Source organism: Antechinus flavipes, chromosome 3 (genome assembly GCF_016432865.1).
Source record: "Antechinus flavipes isolate AdamAnt ecotype Samford, QLD, Australia chromosome 3, AdamAnt_v2, whole genome shotgun sequence".
NCBI lineage: Eukaryota > Metazoa > Chordata > Mammalia > Dasyuromorphia > Dasyuridae > Antechinus > Antechinus flavipes.
In genome coordinates this window covers 296,805,677-296,829,149 of record NC_067400.1, presented here as the reverse complement: position 1 = coordinate 296,829,149, position 23,473 = coordinate 296,805,677, and the positions used below count along the sequence as shown (strand labels likewise).

Here is a 23,473-nt window from a genome sequence, read left to right as displayed (position 1 = left end):
GTCAGTGGTAAAGGAAGTGGTTCATAATATCAACATTGTCTTAATGATTACATCAGAAACTTGACTGTTAGTCCAAAAGTTAATCCCTTGATACATTACCTAACTGTTTAGTAAAATAGCAGCAAGAATATGTAGTTAGCATCAGAATTCCAGAGAAGAGTTACTTTTTAGTCCTCTTGATAGTGATTTGAAAAGACATTTTAGATATACTGTTAATTTTTTCCCTCTGAAGCAAAATCTAAATTTAATTAGCATTAGATAATTGATTACTCTTAAGGTTTGGGGAGTGTACTGAGGTAGATGGTGTATGTAAGCTTTGTAGAATGAATAAATGTAAGTTTATTATTCTTCTGACCCATTAATTCAGAATACTTTCAAGTAGTTGAGACATTTCAGCTAAATAAATTTAATACTTTTTTTTAAGATTACCTGAGAGCAACTGCCTTAATTTGTTTTTATAGGATGTGAATTGTTAGTAATTGTCATACACAGCATAATTGGGGAAAAGGTTGTTGGCAAGAGTCAGGTAACTAAGCATTTTAGGCACTTTGGGACAGAGTTGTAGAATGATGTAATGCCAAGGTTGCATTAGTTAGGAAAGTTTTTGGTGAGCCAAAGGGTGCATCTAATGATTCAGTATTGTTTGAACTGATCCCCAAAGTGCCGGTGTTCAATCTTTCTCAGTTAGAGGACTGTTGGAAAGCTGAGTCTGTTTCAAGACTATCCCCTGGGGATATGGGACCACAGCTGGCTTAATCAGTTAAACAGTACCCAGTACTTCCCATCATGGCCACCATTTAGGCACTTATATGAATAGGTTTTGGCTGGCTATTGTCTGCCTTTCAGAAAAAGCACTATCATCCCTCTCTTGGAAAAACTGAGGTTAGGATAAGAAAATGATTGCTAATCGGGATAGTAGGAAAGATAATTGATTGAGGGGCAGTTCCTGTGTCATGATTCTCATAAGAATCTTACCCAAGTGATGGAAAGTAGAAGCAGTTTTCCAGTTAATAGATGCTAAAAGCATCGTGTAAACATGGATGAATGCTCAATAAATCCATAACAATTAATTGATAATGAAAAGCAGAGTATAATGTGAACCTACATTTTCTACAGTTACCTTTGTCATTTTTGTAAAGTCATGTTATTTTAAGAATTACAAAAGCACTCAATATGAAAATGGTAGAGGATTACTTTCCCCCTTTTGGTGTGTACTGCATTTAGCTGGCTTGTTTTTTATTCTTAGAAACTTTAATGTGACAACAGTGTAGCTAAAATCAAGACTTCAAAGCCATTTGTTTATGGCCTTCTATTTTATATCTTTCATTAGAATGATGTGTTTTTCTCTTTAGGTTTAGATCCTGCTTCATCTCTTAAATGAATATTATTTTTGGGACTTAAGACTTGCCTGTAAATGTTAACTTTAAAAAAAAAAAAAACTTCTAAGGCCTAGTTCAGAAACATCAGTACCCTTGGTACTAAGTAAAGCAGTAAGTTTTTTCATCCAATCCATTTTTGCCTCCTGGAAGTTGATTATCATAAATAGAACCAGCAGATCTTGCTGAATTAAGGATGTTTTTGGTCTGTGTGGGTGGGTGTGAGAATAGGATTGAGAGGTAACTTATTAAAAAACAAGGTTGTTTGTAATTCTGGGAGAAGTAAACTGATTCAAGTTTTGGTGATTTTATGTTGTAGTGGATCTCATTCAGTTTTGAATCAAGCAGCTAACTGCCTCAAATCTTATTCTGTTTTATACTTACAGTGCTTAAATGGCATAGGTAATGGCAGCCATAGCATCACCAACAGAAAACTTTTCATTGTTTTGCTCTGCAAAAGAAGGATCTCCTTACTCGCATTTTACAATATTATGTTGGTCACATAAATTCAGGCATGGTTATTAGGTTTTTAAATTAAAGACCTTTAAAAAATTTTTTTTGAACATAAGCAAATTTGCAGAAAGAAAAAAAATCTCTAAGCTCTTTTCAATAAAATATACTTTAACATATAGATATTACTCATTAACATCTCCTTATTGACTTTGTTGTTTAATTGTTAAAGTTGCATTTGACTCTTGTGATCTAGTTTGAGGTTTTTTTGGCAAAAATACTGGAGTAATTTGCTATTTTCCTTCAGCTCATTTTACAGATGAGGAAACTGAGGTAAACACTTGAATGACTTACCTGAGAGCTGCTACAAGTGTGAGACAGGCTAGATTTGAACTCTTGAAGATGAATCTTCCTGACTCTAGACTTAGGAGTCTATCTATTGTGTAACCTATCTTCCCCTTACTGATTATAGCTCTCTTTTTTTTTCTCCAACTTGTAATTATTTCATATAGGAATTTGCCATTATTTCCTGTCCCTCATAGCTATCCTTTCTAATGTTATGACCTCTTATAACACTGAAGTATTATGATTTGTTTGCTCATTCCTCACCTATGAGAATTTAGATTGTTTTCAATTTTTAAGGATTACATTATAATAGAGATATAAAATTTCTGGATTGATAGTTCTTTTTATTCTTTTCAATGACTTCCTTGGGCATGTTCCCAAAGGGAAGATTACGGTGTCAAAAGGTAAGGTCATTGGAAATGATAGGAAAATGCATTCCTTTCCTTCCTCTGTTCTCCCTTTGTAGAGGTGGGGATCATAGATATGTAGTATTGCATATTCTGTCTGATGGAGATGATTTTTTGTTGAACCAATTTTTCTTCTCTTTTATTTTTAATGTTTGTTATAAAGTTTGGCTCACTAGGTAGGTGATTGGGAAGATATATATATTTGGAATTGATGGTGATGTAAAAATAAAGGTCAATTAAACAGTAAGATTAAAAATCCAAAGGGCATGGCCAATTATCCTGTTTCTGAAGGCAAAGCTGAGGCTATTGTACTGAGAGATTGCTCTCTAGATAGATTATACTGTGGCTACCTAAATTGATGATATTTTAAATCAAATTTTTTAGTAATGTAGTACTGAATGAATAGAATATATTTTCAAAGATCAGAAATTTAATAGGTAAATAAGCAAGAAATCAATTCCTATCCTATTAGGTGAAATTTCAAACACACACACACACACACACACACACACACACACACACATATAATAGAGCATTACAAAGGTCCTTATTATAATTCCAATGGAGAAGTTAAAATACTGGTTTGACAGATTATAATGTATATATTAGGTTTTTTTTTTTCTTGTCAACCAAATAAGCATATCTAAACTTCCTTAATGAATTTTGTAGCATTTTGGTATATTAAATATTTAACTGGAATACCATTTAATAGATCATTTGACTTATTATATTCAAATCCTGCAGAATCCTACAGAGTCTTGGTGTTAAAAAATTATATTTCATTGAGCATTGTTGTGATCGCCATTGCTAGTGGAAATTCTCATAAATGGGATCATACATATCATTAGGTATTTGATCTTTCTTACTATGTCATTCTATTTCATAAAATGACCTTATTCAAGACCTTATTAAATGATTGGTGGCGAAGGTCCTTCAAGTTTTATTTCTGAGTTGACATACAAACTTTTAGGGCCATTATCTTGCTAGGTAGATCCAAATCCACATTGAAGAGAAGTTCTTACAGGGTACTCCCAGCATCATTCCAGTCTGAGAAACCTCATAGAACCAAGAAGAGCTGAAGAAACAGATCCATTAAGAGCCTGTCAGCCCTGATGTGTGTTTAGAAAGCTTCTTTCCCTTCCTCCTTCTTTCCTCCTGCCTCTTCCCCACTCCCCGTCTTACAGTATAGAAATGTGACAGGCTTTTAAGGGATTTAGACATTTCAGAAAAGCTATAGAGATCATAGAGATTTTGGAAGAAAAGTGGGACAGAGTTTTCTAACCTGTTTTTCACATCTTTAAGTTCCTTGAGTTGTGTGTCTTATGCTGATGGAAGCTAGCATATTTTGAATGGAAAGAATTGTCTTTGATTCTCACTCTGATTGGAATTAAATTATTTGATGAAAGTTTGCAGTCACATAGACCTTAAATTCTAAAATGTGACTCACGAAATCCTTACTTCAGTGTGACCACAGCAAAAGATTTTTTCTCTTCATATTAAATTGTGAGCTTTTCTCTTTGTTACTAAAATGACATAAAAAACTTATTGACTCCACTTAAAATCCAGTGTTCTCTTTTCCTTGTAAATATCAACCTTTTTGTATATTTCGATACATACTAAGTCCCAAAGTCATAATCTTTCCCAGCATTTAGGTATTCTTTCCACTCTTGCAAGGAATTTATGTGACTGACATAATATTGTAAAATGTGAGTAAGGAGACTCTTCTTTTTCAGAGCAAAACAGTGAAAAGCTTTCTGTTGGTGATGCTATGGTTGCTATTACCTATGCCATTTAAGCACTGTAAGTATAAAACAGAATAAGATTTGAAGCAGCTAGCTGCTTGACCTTGCAAGACCAAAGTACTAGTCTTGGCTAATCATGTTATAGTTGAAACAGTGCTAGACATGGAGTCTAGAGGCCTGGATTTGACACTTATTAGCTGTATGACCTCACAATGTGTTTGTCATCCTTGACCTTCAGTTTCCTTGTATATAAAAAGGAGTTCATATTTGAACTACATATATACATACATATATATATATATATATATACACACATATATAGTTTTTTATTATTATTACAGCTTTTTATTTGGAAGTTATATGCATGGGTAATTTTATAGCATTGACAATTGCCAAACCTTTTGTTCCAATTTTTCCTCTTCTTCCCCCCCCCACCTCCCCCAGATGGCAGGTTAACCAATACATGTTAATATATATCTTATATATAGTTTTAAAATAATATTTTGTAAGTGTGAACTGTTTTGTAAGTATGTGTGCATTATTATTGTAATTATACTTTTACCTCTAATTCTGTCTAAATTCCATTTTCTATGTAAAGGGCTCTCTTGTATCTTGCTTCCTTCACATGCCTTCTTTGAATTGGAAGGCAGCAGAAGCAGTCACATTCTTTCTTGTTCTTCTTTGTCTCGTCTCATGATTAAATAAGAGAATTGGTTTTACATTCATAGTGAAGATTCTATATAGTTATTGCTGGAAAAGTTTATTTGCATGCTTTTTGTACTTTGATTCACATTAATGTTTTCTTATTTACATGAAAAGATGTAGAATAGAAAGGGTCAAACTGGTATTGTACTGTGGTTGGTACAAAATATTCAGAAGAACTTTAAATGCTTTTGATCTCAATGATGAATTACATAGTAGAATCATGCTGTTACAGCCTTTGAGAAAAGTGATCCCTTGTGTTTCTGTGAAATATTTTACTTCACAGGATTTACCCACAGGGTATAGCCAAATCTTTGGTTAATTGGGGGTTTTTATATCAGAGTTTAGTTGTAGTTTCACAGATAGAATTTCTTTGCTCTGTCTATAAATTTTATTTTATTTTAATGAAATTGCTTTGATACATTTCAGGGGATGCAGTATGTTAAATCTTGTTTGCTAGGACTATATTAGTGGGTCTAACATTTTATTGGTTTTTAGTAGTGAATTTTAATTTAGGCATAAATCGGGAAACATTTAATATGTTTTCTAAGAAATATTTCTATATGCTAAGAATGTTTTGCTGTATTAAAAGTCTCTAAAGTTTCCTCTTTTATTCTTAAATCCTATAATTTGTTTAGAACCTGTTTTTATATTTTTGCTCTTGCATGATGTAATTGATTGAAGATATATGTTTATGTATATGGAAAAAGGTGTTACTGCACTACTGGACTTGTTTTTTTAAAAAAATTGAATAAATTTTCACAACAAAAAAACAGTGATCAGAGAAGGAGGTAGCCTGGTTTCCTGGAGAGTGGTCAAGAGCCCTGAGATGTGTGTATCATGACTGAGCTGTGTGACTTTGGGCAAGTCTTCACCATTCTGGGCTTTCATTTCCTCATGTATGTAATGAGGAATATGAAATAGTTGATTTCTAGAGTTGATTTCAGCTTTAAATTTTTATGAGGTTATGGATATAGTTACTTTCTAAATGCTAGTAAAATTCCTAGTTAAATGTTTAATCATTTAGACCACCAGGGAAGGATAGTATTAACACTTAGGTGGTATATTAAAAAGTTATTCTTTTAGCAGTTATTATTGACCATAGGAAAGTCCTTTATTTTCATAATAACCCATTTCTATATGGAATTTAGATTGAACAAAAGAAACTTAAAAAGTAAGTAGAGGGAGATATGTAACTTTGTGAACTGGATATTTTGTAATGTGCTATTTTTATAAAATCATTAGTTTTTTGATCTTTTCCTTTTGTCTTGGTCTGCAAGAAAGCAATTTTTTTTTGTTATGGGACTATTCTTGGTATTTCAATGTAAATCAATTCTGTCATAAATTGCTATCCTTATTGCTAAAATGATTGACTTGAACTCTTCATATATTACAGAAGGTCCTTATTGTATATTGGCACATGTAACTAGAAATTAAGTCTTGAATCTCTGAAGTTTTGTTCTTGGTTTGTCACAAGGTAAATTTGTATTTTGAGTCTGTAATTAGTTATATTTCTGTGATTAATGTAGTAGAAAGTGCATTGACTTGAACTTCAGTCTGAGCTACTACTTAGCTAGTGGTAGACTATGGGCAAGTCACTTTGCTTCTCTGGGTCTCAATTTTCTCATCTGTAGTGAGGGGATAGGATTAGATGGTTTCTAAGGCTGCTTACTATTCCTATACTATTTTATGAAATTTTCTTAGGAAATGAATGAAAAGCCTACAAAATATATCGAGTTAGAAGTAGCCTAGCTTGACTGGACTTTCCCCCAGCTATTAATCCAACTTTGGGGTTGTAGAGGGAGGGTTGATGTTTCTTTCCTTGCCCTTCCTCTCCTGGTTTTGCCATTCTGGAGTGTACTGCACCAATAGATCCACCCAGTTTTAGGAATTGTCCCATTGGGGTAGGATCAGTCGTAGAGGTCAGTTCAACTCTCCCCAGCTCTGTTCTGTGCTCTCGTCACTTTCTAGTATGTCTTCTAAACATATTTCTAAATTCTAAATTGTCCTCAATTTAGAGTCCTCTGTTAAGCTAATTCTTTCTGCTCTGTGTCTCTTCCTCTCAGGTTTTCATCATCTGTTACTTTCTCATACCCACCTTTCCCCTATAGATCCCAGTGTATCTTGGTATCCTCTCTATGCCAGACTTTCAGCTTTTCTCACTCTGACATAAAGGGTAAGGAAGAAAAGTTGACATACTCATTGTTCCTCACAGTTGTTTTTAGATTTCTTTTAAGTTCACTCCATGTGATACAGATTCTCATTGTCATGTGTTTACTCCTAGACTGCTCTTTCTGCTGCTCCTCAGTAAGTCTAATAACCAGGAAAGCAGACATCGCCCCCTCAGCTCCTTTGAGTAATACCCTGGCCTACCAGTTTAACTTCTAAGAATTATTGAAAGTCTACCTTAATCACACTTAGAGGGCCATCTCCAGTTGTCCTGCCTGTATCTTGCCACTGGACCCAGATGACTCTGGAGGAGAAAGCAAGTCTGGTGCCTTTGCACTGCTCTCCCTCACTTCAGTCCACTTCACTTGTTTTCATGGTATTATTCCCCTCCTACCCCTTCCACCCTGGTCCTCTTTAAGAAGGGAAGACAAACAACAACACAATAATAATCACACTTAGGAGGGGTTCTATACCTTTTTGCTCCAACTGAATTTGCTCCAGGTACTAGAATTCTTAGTGATATGTCTGAAAATTCTAGATTTGTGAATGCACATATATATTAAAAACAGCAACAAAAAACTTTCAGAGAAAAACTTTTTAGTATCTCTTTTCTAGTTTCAGATCAGAATTCATCCACAATAGTTAAGTCCTGTGGAATTGACTGAGACACTTGGAGGTTAAGTGATTTCACCCAGAAAATGTTTGAAATAGATTTGGATCCAGGCATTCCAGAGTTCTGTCCAGGTCTCTGTCCACTCCATAGTGCTGTTTGTAAGGTTACTGTTTACATCTATGTTATAATTAGCATAGGTAATTCCTGGTAAGAAAATCTTCTACCAATGCTGATCAGTAACTATTCTATCACTAGAGAACTTCATGGGACACAGAAATTAAATGCCTTGTCCAAGATCAAACTGTCACAGTGGGACATCTTAAAAACTAGTTAACATTTCATTTATGAAAGGAGAGAATAAATTTGAAACAGATTTAATATATATCATATTTCCCACATTACAGGGCAATCTGTGTCATATTTTATCCAATTTTTTCTCAGGGATATGCCTATTGAAATCCAGTTGTGGTCTGTGTGTATAGCCTGTGTTTTGTAGTATTTTAAAATGTTGATTACAAATGTTATTGTACCTTCTCTTCTATTGTATGAAATTCATTAATCCTTTGAAAGTCTTCCCTTTTAGCAAACTGTACTTAAAAAAAAATCCAATTCAAGTACAAATGTACACCTTGCTTACATAAAAAGTGAAACAATCCTTTAATGTCTGTAAAATGTCAGCTGTTATTTTCTAGCCCAAATAGCAGTTTGTATCTTGATTCCAGTTTTAGTCATTATAGACTATTTCATGCTTTTTTTGGTTCTAAAAAGTGATTTAATCATTTTAGAGAGCTCTTAAATACATATTTGTCCTTTCTCTACAACTTAGAAAATTACCTAGGAAACTGAAAATATAAGTGACTTGATCAGAGTCACACAACTAGTGTTTCTCAGAGGCATGACTTAACTCAGATATTCCTGACTCTGAGGTCTGCTCTCTTGCTTACTGCTCCATGTTGTATCATATTTAAGAAAATCAAAAAAGACCAAGTGATAATTTTTTAAGTAGGAAAAAAAATCTGTATTTGGCTTACTTTTTTTTTTCACACGGGACAAAATCAATGCTATATTTGATTTTCTTAGGAGGGCCAAAGTGTTTCCTAGCTAGGTAACTCAATATACAAAACATTGGACCTGGAGGCAGAACCTTTATTAGCATTGTGACTTTGGTCAAGTCACTTAACAATTATGTCTGTTCAAGTTTCCTCATCTGTGAAATGGGGATAGATGTTGACCTGTCTCTCAGGGTTGTTGTGAAAATAAAATGACATATTTGTAAAACTCCTAAGTTCTTTGTAAAGCTTGAAGTACATAGAAATGTGAATTGTTCTTGCTATTGTTATTTATTAAACTGAGGTTGTTGTAACTTGGATATGAATTTTAAGTGGTATAGTTCTGTTCAAGGAAATCAAGTCAAAGACATTATTTTTGATGAAATGGTTTTTAGAGGGAACCAGGATTCATCAATACTGATGACAGAAATAAGTTAATCATTTAATTAAATACAAAAGTTCATTTAAAGATGTTTTGTGTATTTATGGACAAAAATTGATGTGATCTTTTTCAAAGAAAAAACCCATTATCACACAAGGATTGACAATGTTATTTCTTTAATGCAGTGCATATGTTCTTTAATGCAGTTCAAGGTTCTTGAAGCTACTGTTACTGAAGAGTTTAATATTTTGACCTGTTGATATTAAGTATTTATAGTTTGTCCTTTTTGTAATAGTATTATGCTGTTGAATTGCATATTGTTGCTTTTCTATAGCTTTCAAACTGAAAGTTCATGATTTACTTAGGAAATCTATTACAAAGAGGTTCTAGTTAGGCAGATAGGTCAGATATTCAGTGAAGAATTGAACATATATATTAATATGTCCAGGATCTGTTTTTTTTTTGTTGTTGTTGTTGTTGTTGTTTTAATGAGAACTCTTAGTATGTATCCGTTCTTCCTTAACACAGGTTACAATCCTTCTATAACTTCACTGCTTTATAAAGTTGCTTTAAAATTTGTAAGGGTTAAATAGTTTGTCCATGATGACATAGAAAAGGACAGAAATGGACCTGAAATGAGGTCTCCCTGATTCCAGGTCCAGGATTCTCTTCACTGTGTCAGTTGGACATACTTTTTCTGAATCAATACTTGGTTGGATTGCAGCTGACTGAACCATGAGATAATTTGTGTTTGTGGACTAGGTAGAAAGTATCAAAATAAGATAGTGAAGGCTAGTTTGAACTTGATGTGTATTTATTATTTATTATCTTAGTTGTTAAAATTGCAGTCTTTTGTTTAAACTTCCCCGGCTACAGGATTAATCAACTAAAACATTAATTAAAACCTATTAAATAACTTCAGTGGGGAACAAAGTATAGTGTAATGAAGTTTTAACTGCAAGATTTCAGATGCTCATTGATGAACTGTATTTTATTTACTCATTGTGATTTTACTTTTTAAAATGGATTTGCATCTTATGTTGAATAGTTTATTGTACTCAAAGAAGGTTAAGAAATTAGGGGGGAAAGTTATAGATAAAGATTTTCTAAGTGTATTACTAAATAACTTGCATTTGTAGAAATAGAATAAAATAAAGTTGTACTAAGATCTATCTGAAAGTAATTTATATAGCTTCCTTGTAGATTATATTATAGGAGGGGAAAGACTTTTATTAACTAGCTAATAAGAACTTCTTATACATTTTTATCTGTGTTCTTTCCTCTAGGTAAGACTATGCCAAAATCCCAAACTGCAGTTAAAGAACAGCCCACCATACATACTTGATATTTTGCCTGACACTTACCAACATTTGCGACTCATATTGAGCAAATATGATGATAACCAGAAACTCGCACAACTCAGCGAAAATGAGTATTTTAAAATCTACATTGATAGCTTAATGAAAAAGTCAAAACGAGCAATTAGACTCTTTAAAGAAGGCAAAGAAAGAATGTATGAGGAACAATCACAGGACAGGTAAGAATTTTTTATGATACAAATTTTATAATTGTTGCTTGTTTTGTCACATTTTCATATTTAATAGAAATGTTACAATGCACTGGTATGAAGATTTTATCACTTGATAAACAGCAATTGCTTATATTTACATACCATTTTTAAGGTTAGCAAATGCTGTAAATATCATTTCATTTTGATCCTTAAAATTACTCAATAATTGTATTAAGGGAAATACTATTATTCATATTAGAGATGAGGAAACTGAGGCTGAGAGGTTTTGACTTGCCCAAAATCAATATCTAAGAAATATCTGAGACAGAATTTGAACTTGAATCTTGTGAAATTCAAAAACATAACTGAATTTTCTATGCCACTAGCTAAAACAATGAACTGTCATTAATCCTAAATCATCTTAATATCTTCATCATTAAAACAGTAAATTAACCCTCTCACTAACTAAATTTAGGTCTTTTAAATTACTGTACTTCTACAGAACAATTGGAAGTTAGTTTTAGTTGTAACTTTATGAGAGCAGGAGTAAGGAAGGAGAGTACAGAAGGAGACTAAGATTGTACATGGGCGCAGTAAATAAGTCTTGATGAATCTATATCTATCGTTCTTTCCTTAGATCAGGACTGGCCAACTCTGCCTTCCACACCTATTTTTGCATGGCCTTAATTAAAAAAAATTTTTTTTAAATTTTTAAGTAATGTTTTGTTGCATTTTACACTTTATTGTATTGTAAACTTTAATAGATTAAAACTACACTATGTTTTAATCTATTAAAGTTTACAATACATATTATTACAATACAATATTGTAATGTAATACATTAATTACAATACAATATTAACATTTATGCAGTTTTGCAAGTTGGAGACAACTTGTGTAGTGCCTTGCAAAACTTTAAAACTGCATAAATGTTAATAGTTGCTATTGTAACTATCATTACTTGTGTCATTAACTTAGGTGCTTTTTTCCCCAGAATTTTTAGCTCTAAATCCAATTTTTATGCTGCAAAATGGTCTTTTGGGTTGTGACTTTAAAGACATTTATTGTTATCATAACAGCAAGGTCTCAGAATATCTCTAGTGGTTATGTAGATACTCAACTAGATACTTTTATTTTATTGTGAAATAAATACTACCTTCCTGAGAATCTTGAGTTAATTCCTACAAAACTTAAATAATTAACCTAGTGATTTCATTTTTTAAAAATATGAATTTGACATAAAAAGTGTTAGCCCCCTATTTGTGTGCATTGCACACAAGACAGATCCTGCGGGAGATTCAAAGTTTAGATGGTTTTGATTTCCTATCAAAAAGGAGAAATGAGGAATTTATTCTCTTGGAAAATAATACAATGTAAATTAGAATTCAGTTGCTATATGATCAGCTGATGATTATGAGGAAGACTTGTGATACACTTTTGAATTTTTGACCAATGACTTAGATGCATTTATAATTAAGAATTTGGTAGCTTACCATAGAGGGCTGGAACTCTGGAGAAGTATACTTGAAACAAGGTATTAACTCAGTGGAATTGATGACATGATGGTTCTCTAGTTCACATATATATATATACTTAGTACTTAGTATGGTGATGTAATGGCTTTTTAGTTCACACATATTCAGTATGCTGTAATGATGTAATTGTACCAAGGTATATAAGGGCTGAGAAGGGCTGAAAAGAGACATTCTATTTTTGACCAGCCTCTTGGTGGCTGAACTGCCTTCATCGCTTCTCCAATAAGACCAAGGACTTGGTCTGATTTCGAGGTTCTCCAGAAAGCTAATCCTAATATTACAGTTTACTTCTGGAAAGAATAAAAACCTATTTCTTTGGATAGAGTATAGATCTATGGTAGGATTAATTGAGGATCATATCTAAGTAAAAAGCAGTTTATGTTTTTTTATCCTTGTGAGTACCCTTTTATGTATTTGTTTCCTAATAATGATTGATAGTATTAATCTCTGATCATTCTTTTGGGTCTATTTGCTACCAGAAGTATACTTTTATGAAATGTAAGGGAGGTTACTGGGTACAGTTTTATGCCACACAGAATGTATTTTGTTGGTAAAGAAAGTAATAGAAATTCCTTGTTATGTGTCCTGATTAGAGAGTAGAGTATTCTTATTAATAAAATTACTATGCAAGTAATACATCTATACTGGATAGAATATAATTAAATATACTTTATTTTAACTATACTGAACATAATCTAATCAATTTCAGAAAGTAAAATATTATGAACATCAATTTTTTTATTGGCATAGGTACAAGAAGATTTCAGAGTTGGTTATTTAAGTAATTTAGAATATTGAAAGGAAACTGACCTGAAGATTTTTCTGATGTTTAAAAGATGTGTTGGATATTTGTACACATATTAAGTGATCTTGTGAATTTATTGGAATTGGTAGCTTCCAAATGAAGAAACACCTTCTGTCAATACAGCTTAGCATAGTCTCTTCAACTTACTGTTTTAGAGAAAGACCTGCATCTGTGAGAGATTAAGTGACTGTTGTCATGTCATACAATTAGTATGTGTCAGAGAAAAGACTTGAGCCTAGGACTTCCTGACTCTGAAGCCAGCTTTCTATGCATATTATTGGACTCCTTTTCATTTTCCTTCTTCTACTTTGCATATGTGTATGTTAATTTGTTATAAATTAAATTAGCAATTAAAATTTTCAGGTTGAATTTTCTACACTATCCAAATGAGGGAAGTAAATGAACCTGATTTAGAAGATTTTTTTTTTTCTGAAAGAAAATGGAACTTCTCTATTTATGTGTCTGCTAACAAATAAGATATGAGTAATGTAATGCAAGACCTTTACTCAAATATTTTATTTGTAAATGGGCTAGAGTAATTAATTTTGTTAGTCACATGTCATGAGAAAGCTCCTATGTCCCACTTTCCATTCACGGTATGCCCCTTTTCCCTATATCACACTGCTTAAGTTTCATCAGACATAATTGAACCTCATATTGAATTGATGTTGCTCCAGCTAGTAGTTACTTTTGACTTATAAACTCTACTGAGCTGGCATTAACTGGTAGACTCTTCAGTATTTCTGACAAACACACTTTGTATATGGGTATGTATGGTCTTCGTAGGAAAAGGAGGGTGCATCATTTGTATTTTTAGTCTTAAAAAGGAAGTGCTATATTATGTGGTTTAAAGACATGATTGATATGAAGGACAGATGGCAAAATGGGCTATAAACAGACTTCTACAAAACTTTCTTTTTCTTTTTCCACTATTTATCACAATTAAAAATAATAATAACTGGTAAATTCTAACAATAACTAGTACAGTCATTACAGTTTGTGATTGGTAACATAGTAAGCTGACCTCTTTAATTTTTCATGCAACGTGACCCAGATACACCTGAAGAAAATGGCATGAGACCATATTTTAACCCACTTTAAAATTGTCCATGCAGAATAGTAGTTTTCTAATTTTTTATATGTGGACTACTATAAAACTGATCAAGAAGTCCCATGGATAACCTTTCCCACTCACTGAAAAAGGCCAGTCACTGAAAGGAATGCCAACACAGTTCACAAAATTGTTGTTCAATATGGATATGCCTATGTGTGTTGATTTTTGTAGGGTGATATGCTTACAGTACTTTGAAACTGTGTAGATCTTTTTGATCTACCTATATATTTATCTAATCTATTTGTCTGCTTGCCTACCTACCTACTTGCCTGTGTAGACAAATTGACACCACATATTAAAAAGCAAAGATTACATATCCTAACCAAGATCTTAGTTCTTAAACGCCTTCTTTTATAGCATTAAATGTTTTTTTTTCCTATATTTGGCAGAAAACAAAAGGTTAGGGTTTAAAATTTTTCAAAAAAATATATGTGTGTAAATGTTCATTTAATGTACTTATGCATTCATTGAGACAATTCTGAATTTTCCAAATCATATTTAGCTCCTTGTTTAAGGAAAATGATCTGCATATCTTATTAGTGTGATCAACTTTGCATTGTGAAGGAAGCAGGAGAGGAGAAAGGGATGTAGTTGGGCAACATGACTTGGAGCCAAGAACATCTATGGTCTGGTTCCAGTTCTGACAGCCAGGGCTCTCTGACCTTGGTCACTCTCCTGACTTTTATTTACATTTTGTTCTTTGTAAAATTGCTATCTAGGCAACTTCTCAGTCAAAATAGAACAGATGCTATAGAGTAATTATTTCTTAGTGATCAATGTAATTACATGAGTAAAAAAAATTTTTTTTCTTCTTTTGAAATGTCAGAAGTTTTCCTTTTTGCTTTGAATTTATTGTTGTCACATTATTTTTGTTAACAATTTAATGAAGATAAGAGAATACTTTTTGTTTGTTTGTTTTGGTCCTGACCTGTATGATTTCATGGGTATAGAGAACTCCGAAACTCCCAATATGCTTTGGCAACTACTTTGCTATTTATAATGTCCCAGAGAGTTCCAAGGGCAATGTTGAAAGATTAAGTGACTTGCTATGGTCACACAGACATAAAGTGTCAAGGCAGGACTCGTACCCACATCTTCTTGAACTCTGAGACCTGTACTTTGTCTTTTATTCTAAATTCCTCAGTGATTTAAGGGGGAGAGAGAAGGAGGAGAAACCAAAGAACATAGATATCAAAATAATCTGGCTAGTTGTTTCTGTTTTTTTTTTGTTGTTGTTGTTGTTGTTACCAAAACAGCTAAATTTTCTTTATGAAACAATTGTTTCTTTTGTTAAAATATTTAAAACGTTTTCTACATTGTTTTTCAAATACTTTCAATTTTACAGATTACACTATACTTCTGCTTTTTTGACTGAATTGTGTGTGGTTTTATTGTTTTGTTTTTATAAACCATATAAAGTGATCTTTCACAATTGATCTCAAAATATGCTTTGATGGTCAGGAAAATGAGTAAAAAAGGAGACATGGTTCATAGAAATGTTGAGGAAAAAGTAAAGAATTGTTTTTAAAATTATTTTATAAATTTATAAGTTTTATAATTTGTTCTTGAGGTGTAATGTGTTAAAATAAATACATAAATTGAATGCATTCATTAGAGACCACAGAAATTAATGAAATTTCCATATTTAAATAAATAATTTCTTATAGAAAGGGCAGATGAGAATAGGTAGAGAATTTAAATGCTAAGTGGTTATTTGGAAAATAGTATTCTTTTACCAGTATTTATAATATCTTACTTAAATCTATAAAGACATTATCATGTATATTTTTTATTTTAATTGAAAAGTCTGTTCAAATTGTTTAATACTCTGCTATAGTTTTCAAAATAGGATCAAAGAAAATAAGAATAATCAAAGTGATGTAGTTAATTGAAAAAAATCTAAATTTTAAAATATAGAAATGCAAAGGTTAAGTAGTTAACTTTAAAATCCTTCATCTTCTGTAGCTAATTTCATCCTTCAACATAATTTTTAGAAAAATAGATATAGTTCATATTGTTGCTTCATAATTTAGTGTTATCATTTCATTTGGTTAATCTCTATGATTTGCCTATATAAGTTAATAAATCATAAGAAAATTTATTTTTTTAAAGTGCAGATAAGGACCTTTGTAAGTCTTGTATGCATATGTATATATTATTTGTAAAGATAATCTATAACATAATTTTTATATAACAGAAATTATATGCTATTAAGAATAAAATACAGTGTGGCATAGTAGAGAGGAGTTTGACTCCTCTGGTAAGTGGGCTTGGAACCAGATTAAAATGGAAATTTGGAAATGTTTAACAAAATAAAAATTTAGTGTAGTTAATGTTAATTTGTACTATTCAGGTTAGTATCAGGAATTCATTTTTGTTTGCGTTTAATACCACTAACGTGGATAAAGAATTGATAATCATCAAAGAAGGACCTTGGTTTAAATCCTACTTCTGACATATGCTTACTCTGAGATCATAAAGAAGTAACTGAACTTCATTAAGAGTGTTAAGTTGCAGAGACCAATTTGATCTTTACATAGAGGCTGTCCTTAATTGGGAGTTCCATGTGCAATGAAATCACAGTTCTAGTCACTATTCCTATTAGTTATTATTGTCTGGTAATCTTTCCTAGTGTTAGTAGATATCAAATGAGAAAGTAACTAGTACTTTAATAAGGATAAAGTAAAACTGACTTTATAGATGTTTTCTATCCCTTTCTGATTTATGACAGCTTATTAAAGTTGATTTTTTTCATCCTGTAAATGTCTATTGACATTTAGATTAAATAATTAAAGTCCAGAAGCATGCAAGAAAAACACTCCACTCTATGCTCAAAAAGTTATCAAACTGTGCATACCCTTTGATCCAGAAGTGTTTCTACTGGGCTTCTACTCCAAAGAGATACTAAAGAAGGGAAAGGGACCTGTATGTGCCAAAATGTTTGTGGCAGCCCTGTTTGTAGGGGCTAGACGCTGGAAAATGAATGGATGCCCATCAATTGGAGAATGGTTGAGTAAATTGTGGTATATGAACGTTATGGAATATTATTGTTCTGTAAGGAATGATCAACGGGATGAATACAGAGAGGACTGGCGAGACTTACATGAACTGATGCTAAGTGAATGAGCAGAACCAGGAGATTATATACCTCAACAATGATACTGTTTGAGGATGTATTCTGATGGAAGTGGATCTCTTCGATAAAGAGAGCTAATTCAGTTTCAATTGATCAAAGATGGACAGAAGTAGCTACACCCAAAAAAAGAACACTGGGAAATGAATATAAACTGCTTGCATTTTTGTTTTTCTTCCCAGGTTATTTATACTTCTGAATTCAATTCTCCCTGTGCAACAAGAAAACTGTTCGGTTCTGCATATATATATTGTATCTAGGATATACTGTAACCTATTCAACATGTAAAGGACTGCTTGCCATCTGGGGGAGGGGGTGGAGGGAGGGAAGGGAAAAATCGGAACAGAAGTGAATGCAAGGGATAATGCTGTAAAAAATTATCCTGGCATGGGTTCTATCAATAAAAAGTTATTTAAAAAATAAATAATAAAAATAAAAATAAATAAAAATCATATAAAAACAAAAATATCAGTAAATATTTTAAAAATCAAAAAGAAAAAAAAAAGAAAAACACTCCACTTGAATTTCATACTAAAACCATCACCACAAAGGATGTTGATGAATTTTGTTTTTGAAGTACTAGATTGGTTGTTTAGCTCAAGAAAGGTCCTTTGGCAGTTTTTTATAAAAGTTAATTAAATCCTATTTATAAAACAGACATACTGCAGTGATAATTTTATAGCTTAAGAAATGCTTATTTCCAAAAAGTAGACAAAATAGTTTTATTTTTCAGTGATTTTACAGAGAATATTGATTCCTAGAAAAAAAGCCAAATAGATTACCTAATATTTCTAATCTTAATGGAATAAAACTATATCATATTACCCTAAAGCAGAAAAAAAATTAGAATTGAAAAAGTCATGGTGACTGAACTGTTTCCTGAAAAACTGAAGTTTTGATGCTTACCAAAAAAGATTAGTTCTTTCTTACATTTAAAAATATCCTCTACCTTTGATTCTTTAAATTTGATTCTGTTGATATTTTAAAAAATAGTTTATACTGTCCTAGTGTAAGATGCCTAGTATTAGACATATGGTTTATAGCCATACTTTAATCTTAAGAACATCAACCCATGATCATTAATGTAATATCAAAATTTTATAGAGATGTGAATACTATATGAGGAACTTATGATTTAAGTAACATGAAACTCCTAGTATATATTTCTATGCAGATTATACCCATCTTGGACTTAATAGCCAAGATTCAAAAAAAGTTAAGGTTGCATGATCTGCTCAATAAATATTTGTTTATGGAATTGATATTATTACACTAAGGCTTATTTCAAAGGTTAGTCACCTAATCTTTCTTTCAGAAAACTTTGTATTGCTTTAATATATTAAATCAGCACCAAAATGTGTTAACAACGTTTCTAGATTTTGTGTATTTTATGTGGTACTTAGAAATTCCCAATATTGAAGCCAATGTAATGGGTAAAATACTGGATTTGGGATCAGAAGGCCTGGGTTTGAGTTCCTTTTTTTCCATTACTACTTGTATACTCTCGGACACTTTGCTCTTGTGGGCCTCATCTGTAGAGAGGTTGGATGATATCACCTGTAAGGGCCCTTCCAACTCTAAAATCTTGTGATCTTGTACCAAGATTTTTTGAGATTCTTAATTCAGTAAATCTTAGCAATGTTTTATTAGTCGAGGGCATATTTGCTTTTTTTTTTTTAATAGTTGATTTGGAAGGGAATAGTCATTCATTTTGATGGCCAAGTGTGTGCAAAATTTTTTAGTAATATTTTTAAAGATAAGTGTGTGAGCACCATTTTCTAATGTGCTTATATTGTATCCATAATCTTAAATGGCTTCTCTATATAAAAAAGTAACATGTTCAGGTTAAAGTAAAATGATGGATGATATAAATATGGTCTCTGTTTTTTAGTGTAAAAAGTTTAAAGCATAAATATTACTGGAATATGATTGTGTTTTCTTATTTTTGAGAATTAAACTCAGGAGAATTAATTAAAACATTTAATTTTAGCTTGCATCACAGTCATTAAATCTGTTTACAAAATTTGATTATAATTTTTGAAAACTAATAATGGGATATTTGGTGGCATAAATTAACATTTGAGTGAAAAATGCTCAAAAAACATTGACAACAATTTATTTCATTTCTTAATTGTAGCATCAGCATTAGAATATTATCAAGAGGAGGTAGTTCTTAACAATTCTCAAGTCCTAAAGTGAAGCTATGCCTTTTTTAAACATTGGTTGTCAGGGTGTTATTAAAACATATTACAGTTTTTCTGATATAATTTCTGAAATTTTATTTTGGAAAAAAAGATAAAATCTTGGCTTACAAGAATGCCATAATTAATAAGAATGTTTTATCTCATTTTTATGTTAAAATGTTTTAATGATATTAGCAGTATGTTCAATCATATCATGTAATTGAACATTTGCATACAAATATCATAAAATTTTATTTTACATGTAATTTGAATGGTGAGTTAATGAGTTATACCATTTGTTTTGAATAATTGATTTCCAAATGTTATGACTGTCTGTTACAGATTATCAGGAACTAAAAATGGCAGGTGAAATACTTATCTTATTCCCTACATTAAAAGTGAAACAAATATATATATATAATATATATATATATATATATATATATATATATAAACTGCTAGCATAAATATATACATACATATACATTATTAGCATATTTTGTGCAAGGTTCAGTGGAGGTGTGTTTTTTTTTCCATTTTCATTAAAGCTTTATTAGTGTTGAATATCAGTTGCTGTTGCTGTTAGCAAATGATCACAAGATTGCAGATAGTAACAGATTTATTTAAAAGTAAAGGACTTATTTTAAAAATCATAAACAACTATATCTAATTTATCAGTGCAAAAAAAAAAGTACTCCATTTTCCTCTTTGATCATAAGTAAAGAAATTGTTGGGGTTGTTTGTTGAAAGGTATGGAGAAAGGTGAACTGGATAACTTACCAAGATAGGAAAGAAAATAAAAAGTCAGTTTCATAATTGTCTCTGAAATGTGTTTTTTTTTTTCTCTTAAGCATTGTTATGGATCACAACAGTACTTTGCTCTGTTGAAGAAATTACCCCTCTATAATTTTACATGAGATAATAATTCATTTGAAAAGAAACAGAAGGCATAAATGTGATTTGTCAAATTTTCTTTACTGTCAAAATATGTTCTTTATAACAATTTTTCATATCACATTTAAAAAAAATTAAATATGTTTTAGTAAACTAATTTTTTTTCTTTTCCTGCCCTTTTTGGCCATTGGGAAACTGACGTATATACTATGATAGTTTTCTTTTAAGGAAAAAAAAAGGGAAAGTCCAAGTGGATGATTTACTTAAAGTATATCATAAAAAAAAAAAAATTAAGTTAGTTTTACATTTACTTCTGACATCTTACAATTTTGTTTATATTTCAAATCACTTTATATTTAGGAAAAAGACTTTAATTCAGGATTTTTCAAAAATATACAATTTAATAGTATGTGGATATGTTATCTGAGTAAGATATGTCTTCCTTTATAAGATATTCGGTTGAAATCTATTTATAATGGGATTTTAAGAATACATCAGAGTACTTTGTATAAGGGACCTATTTGTTATTCCTTTATTAAATTTTGCTTGGGAACCAATCTGTTTGCATAAGAAGTTCTCAACTTTTTTAGAGGAGAGTCAATTTTGAGTCAGTCCTTTGAATTTTCATATCATGGGGTTGTCTGGGAGAAGCCTGCAGACAGAATGGTCTTTTGGGGAGCGAGGGGGGGGGCTGGGAATTCAGACAGTAAATTTGAGCAAGGCTACTATTGGAAATGCTTCCCTTACTTTAAGAATCCCAGAAAATCACAAAAAACATTCAAAGGAATAGCTAACTTTGGTAGGAAATAGAACTTCCATGTCTTTTCAAGATATCAATCAGAACTGTTCTGTTAGAGCTTTTCTAAGTTCTATAGAGGGACAACATTTTATTATTTGTAACTCGCATATAAGTTTTTAAAAAATAGAAGATTTTTGCTATTGGTGAGCTGGTATACATTGGGCTGTTTACCTTCAGAGGAAGATTGACTTGAAATTCTTTAACTCATAGCTTAGTTAATAAGCCTTTTGCTTCTGTAGTTTGTGGTTTAAGCAAATCCTCAGAGTTGAAGGACAAGAGAGAGGTAAGCAACATCCTGTTTATGTTTCCTCTTTTCTATTATTCTTTATAATTAATGTTCCATGAAGAGTGGCTTCTAAGCACTTAACAGATTTCAGAAATCTGAAAAAAGATTGTTTGCATTGGGGAAGTTAACAGTATAGTTTTAAAGATCTCTATTCAGCAACTCACTAAAATTCTAGGTAGTTTTATAATCAACATACATATTAATCATTCATAAGAAAATTTATATACACATTTTAATAATGCCATAGTAAAGAGTCATATGTTTAATTAATGAAAACATTTACTTGTGAATCCTTTTTAGTTTTACGCTCTGAAAAATTTGATTATTAATGTCTTGTCTGTAGTGGTGGTAGACTCAAGTAATTTTTAAAATTTGCATTTTAAAATGAAAAATCAGTATTGAATAAGAGAGTTAATTGTCTTCATATTTTTCTTTTTGAGATTTCATGTGTCTTGGATTGTCTTTAGATTAGTACATTGTTACAACTGAACCTAGAGCATTTGGTAGTTTGAGCTAAGTATGAAGACCTAGTATAATACAATTAGCAAAGAATGAGGGTGTGAGGTTCATAACCTAACATCTACAGGACCCAGTATTATTCAAATTCAATGCTTAATTTGATTGAGTGTGGCTAAGATCTGAAGTGGCAAATATTGAAGGGTACACTTGTTTTTTGGAAGTATATTAAATCTAGTCAGCCTATCCTAATTATTGTTTTTAAAGAAATCTTTAAGAATTATGAATTAAGCAACTAATGTGAACAAGGTATTGTGCCAAGTTGTACTGGAGGAAATGATGGCAAATATGACATAGTCTATGTTAATAAGGCTAGGAACCTCAAGGGAGGGAAGATAAAGAAAGGGAAAAATAAAAGAACCAGGAAGGAAGAGATGGGTAGAGAGAGAGGAGAAGAGAATAGATATTGCACATGGAATGTTCTTCTTCCTCACAACTATTGGAGCCTTACTAGTTTTTTAAAAAATTGTTTAGCCAAAATTTCAATTTATCTGTATAGTCTTCTCGAAATACCTTAATCCAGGGATCTCTTTCTGATCTGAATTCTTAGTCTATGTTATTATTATTACCACTCAGAATACTTTTCAGCAACCCAAGAAGGGTTCTGCTATTATCTCTTTATTTGGAGAAAAATGCACATATTTGTATGTGTCTTATCTTGCCAGTTAGGTTGTATGATAAGGTAAGGTTTGACATCAAAGGTTGTAATTTGCTTTTCATATTCCTCTATCATATGTAGCACTGGGCTTTGTATATAGTTGACATCCAGATATATATTCATTCCCCGGAAGAGTACTCTTGTAGTTTAACAATCTTGGTTGATCCTTAGACCACAACTGGGGGCAATACTGTAGTAACTGCCCTGTGGAAAAGCTCTTCTTCTCTGTTGGTTGAGATCTCACGGATGCTTATATTGTGCACTGTTGTTATGAAAGTAGGATTCTGCTTCCAAACTGAACAGAGACTTGTCTTCAGTGCTCTGACCCCCTATGACAAATGAGAAGAGTTCTAGATAAACAGGTGTTCATTGGTAGATTCCAAATTTCTAGCTCTTGGCATCTGCAGGTAAGTTATTCTTGGCTGTTTAGAAGTTTGTTGTAGGTATGAATAACCACATGATATCTTGTGTGCTTTTGAGAGATAAAGTGCCCTCCCAGTAGGTGCATCCTATTATAATCAATATTGCTTGTTATGCTACAATTTTTTAAAAGCAACTATTAATTCAGTGGATTTTTTTTTCACTCAAAGTGTCTTTAATGTGGCAACAGTGTTTGCTAAGAAGTATGAATTTACTGGTAATTGAGAGACGGTTTCTAAGTAGGTTATTCTTGCAGTTGTTTTAACACCTGAAGAATAAATTCTAGAAAAACACTATAGTCATTCTCCCAGTTCCCATCAATTGGGCCAAGGCATAATGTATATTTCATATTTCTTTCAATTTGACTTTTTCCATATTAACTTTA

General features: G+C 31.7%; 1 protein-coding gene across 4 annotated transcripts in view; it reads left to right on the top strand.

Moving 5' to 3' along the window:
• CBLB (Cbl proto-oncogene B) overlaps window positions 1-23,473 on the top strand; it is a 222,083-nt gene that overhangs the window by 4,314 nt on the left and 194,296 nt on the right. For all 4 annotated transcript variants that reach the window (XM_051985227.1, XM_051985226.1, XM_051985224.1 and 1 more), the window contains exon 3: window positions 10,522-10,772. In XM_051985227.1, coding sequence (XP_051841187.1) covers window positions 10,522-10,772 — 251 coding nt within the window. The remainder of the gene's footprint in view (window positions 1-10,521; window positions 10,773-23,473) is intronic.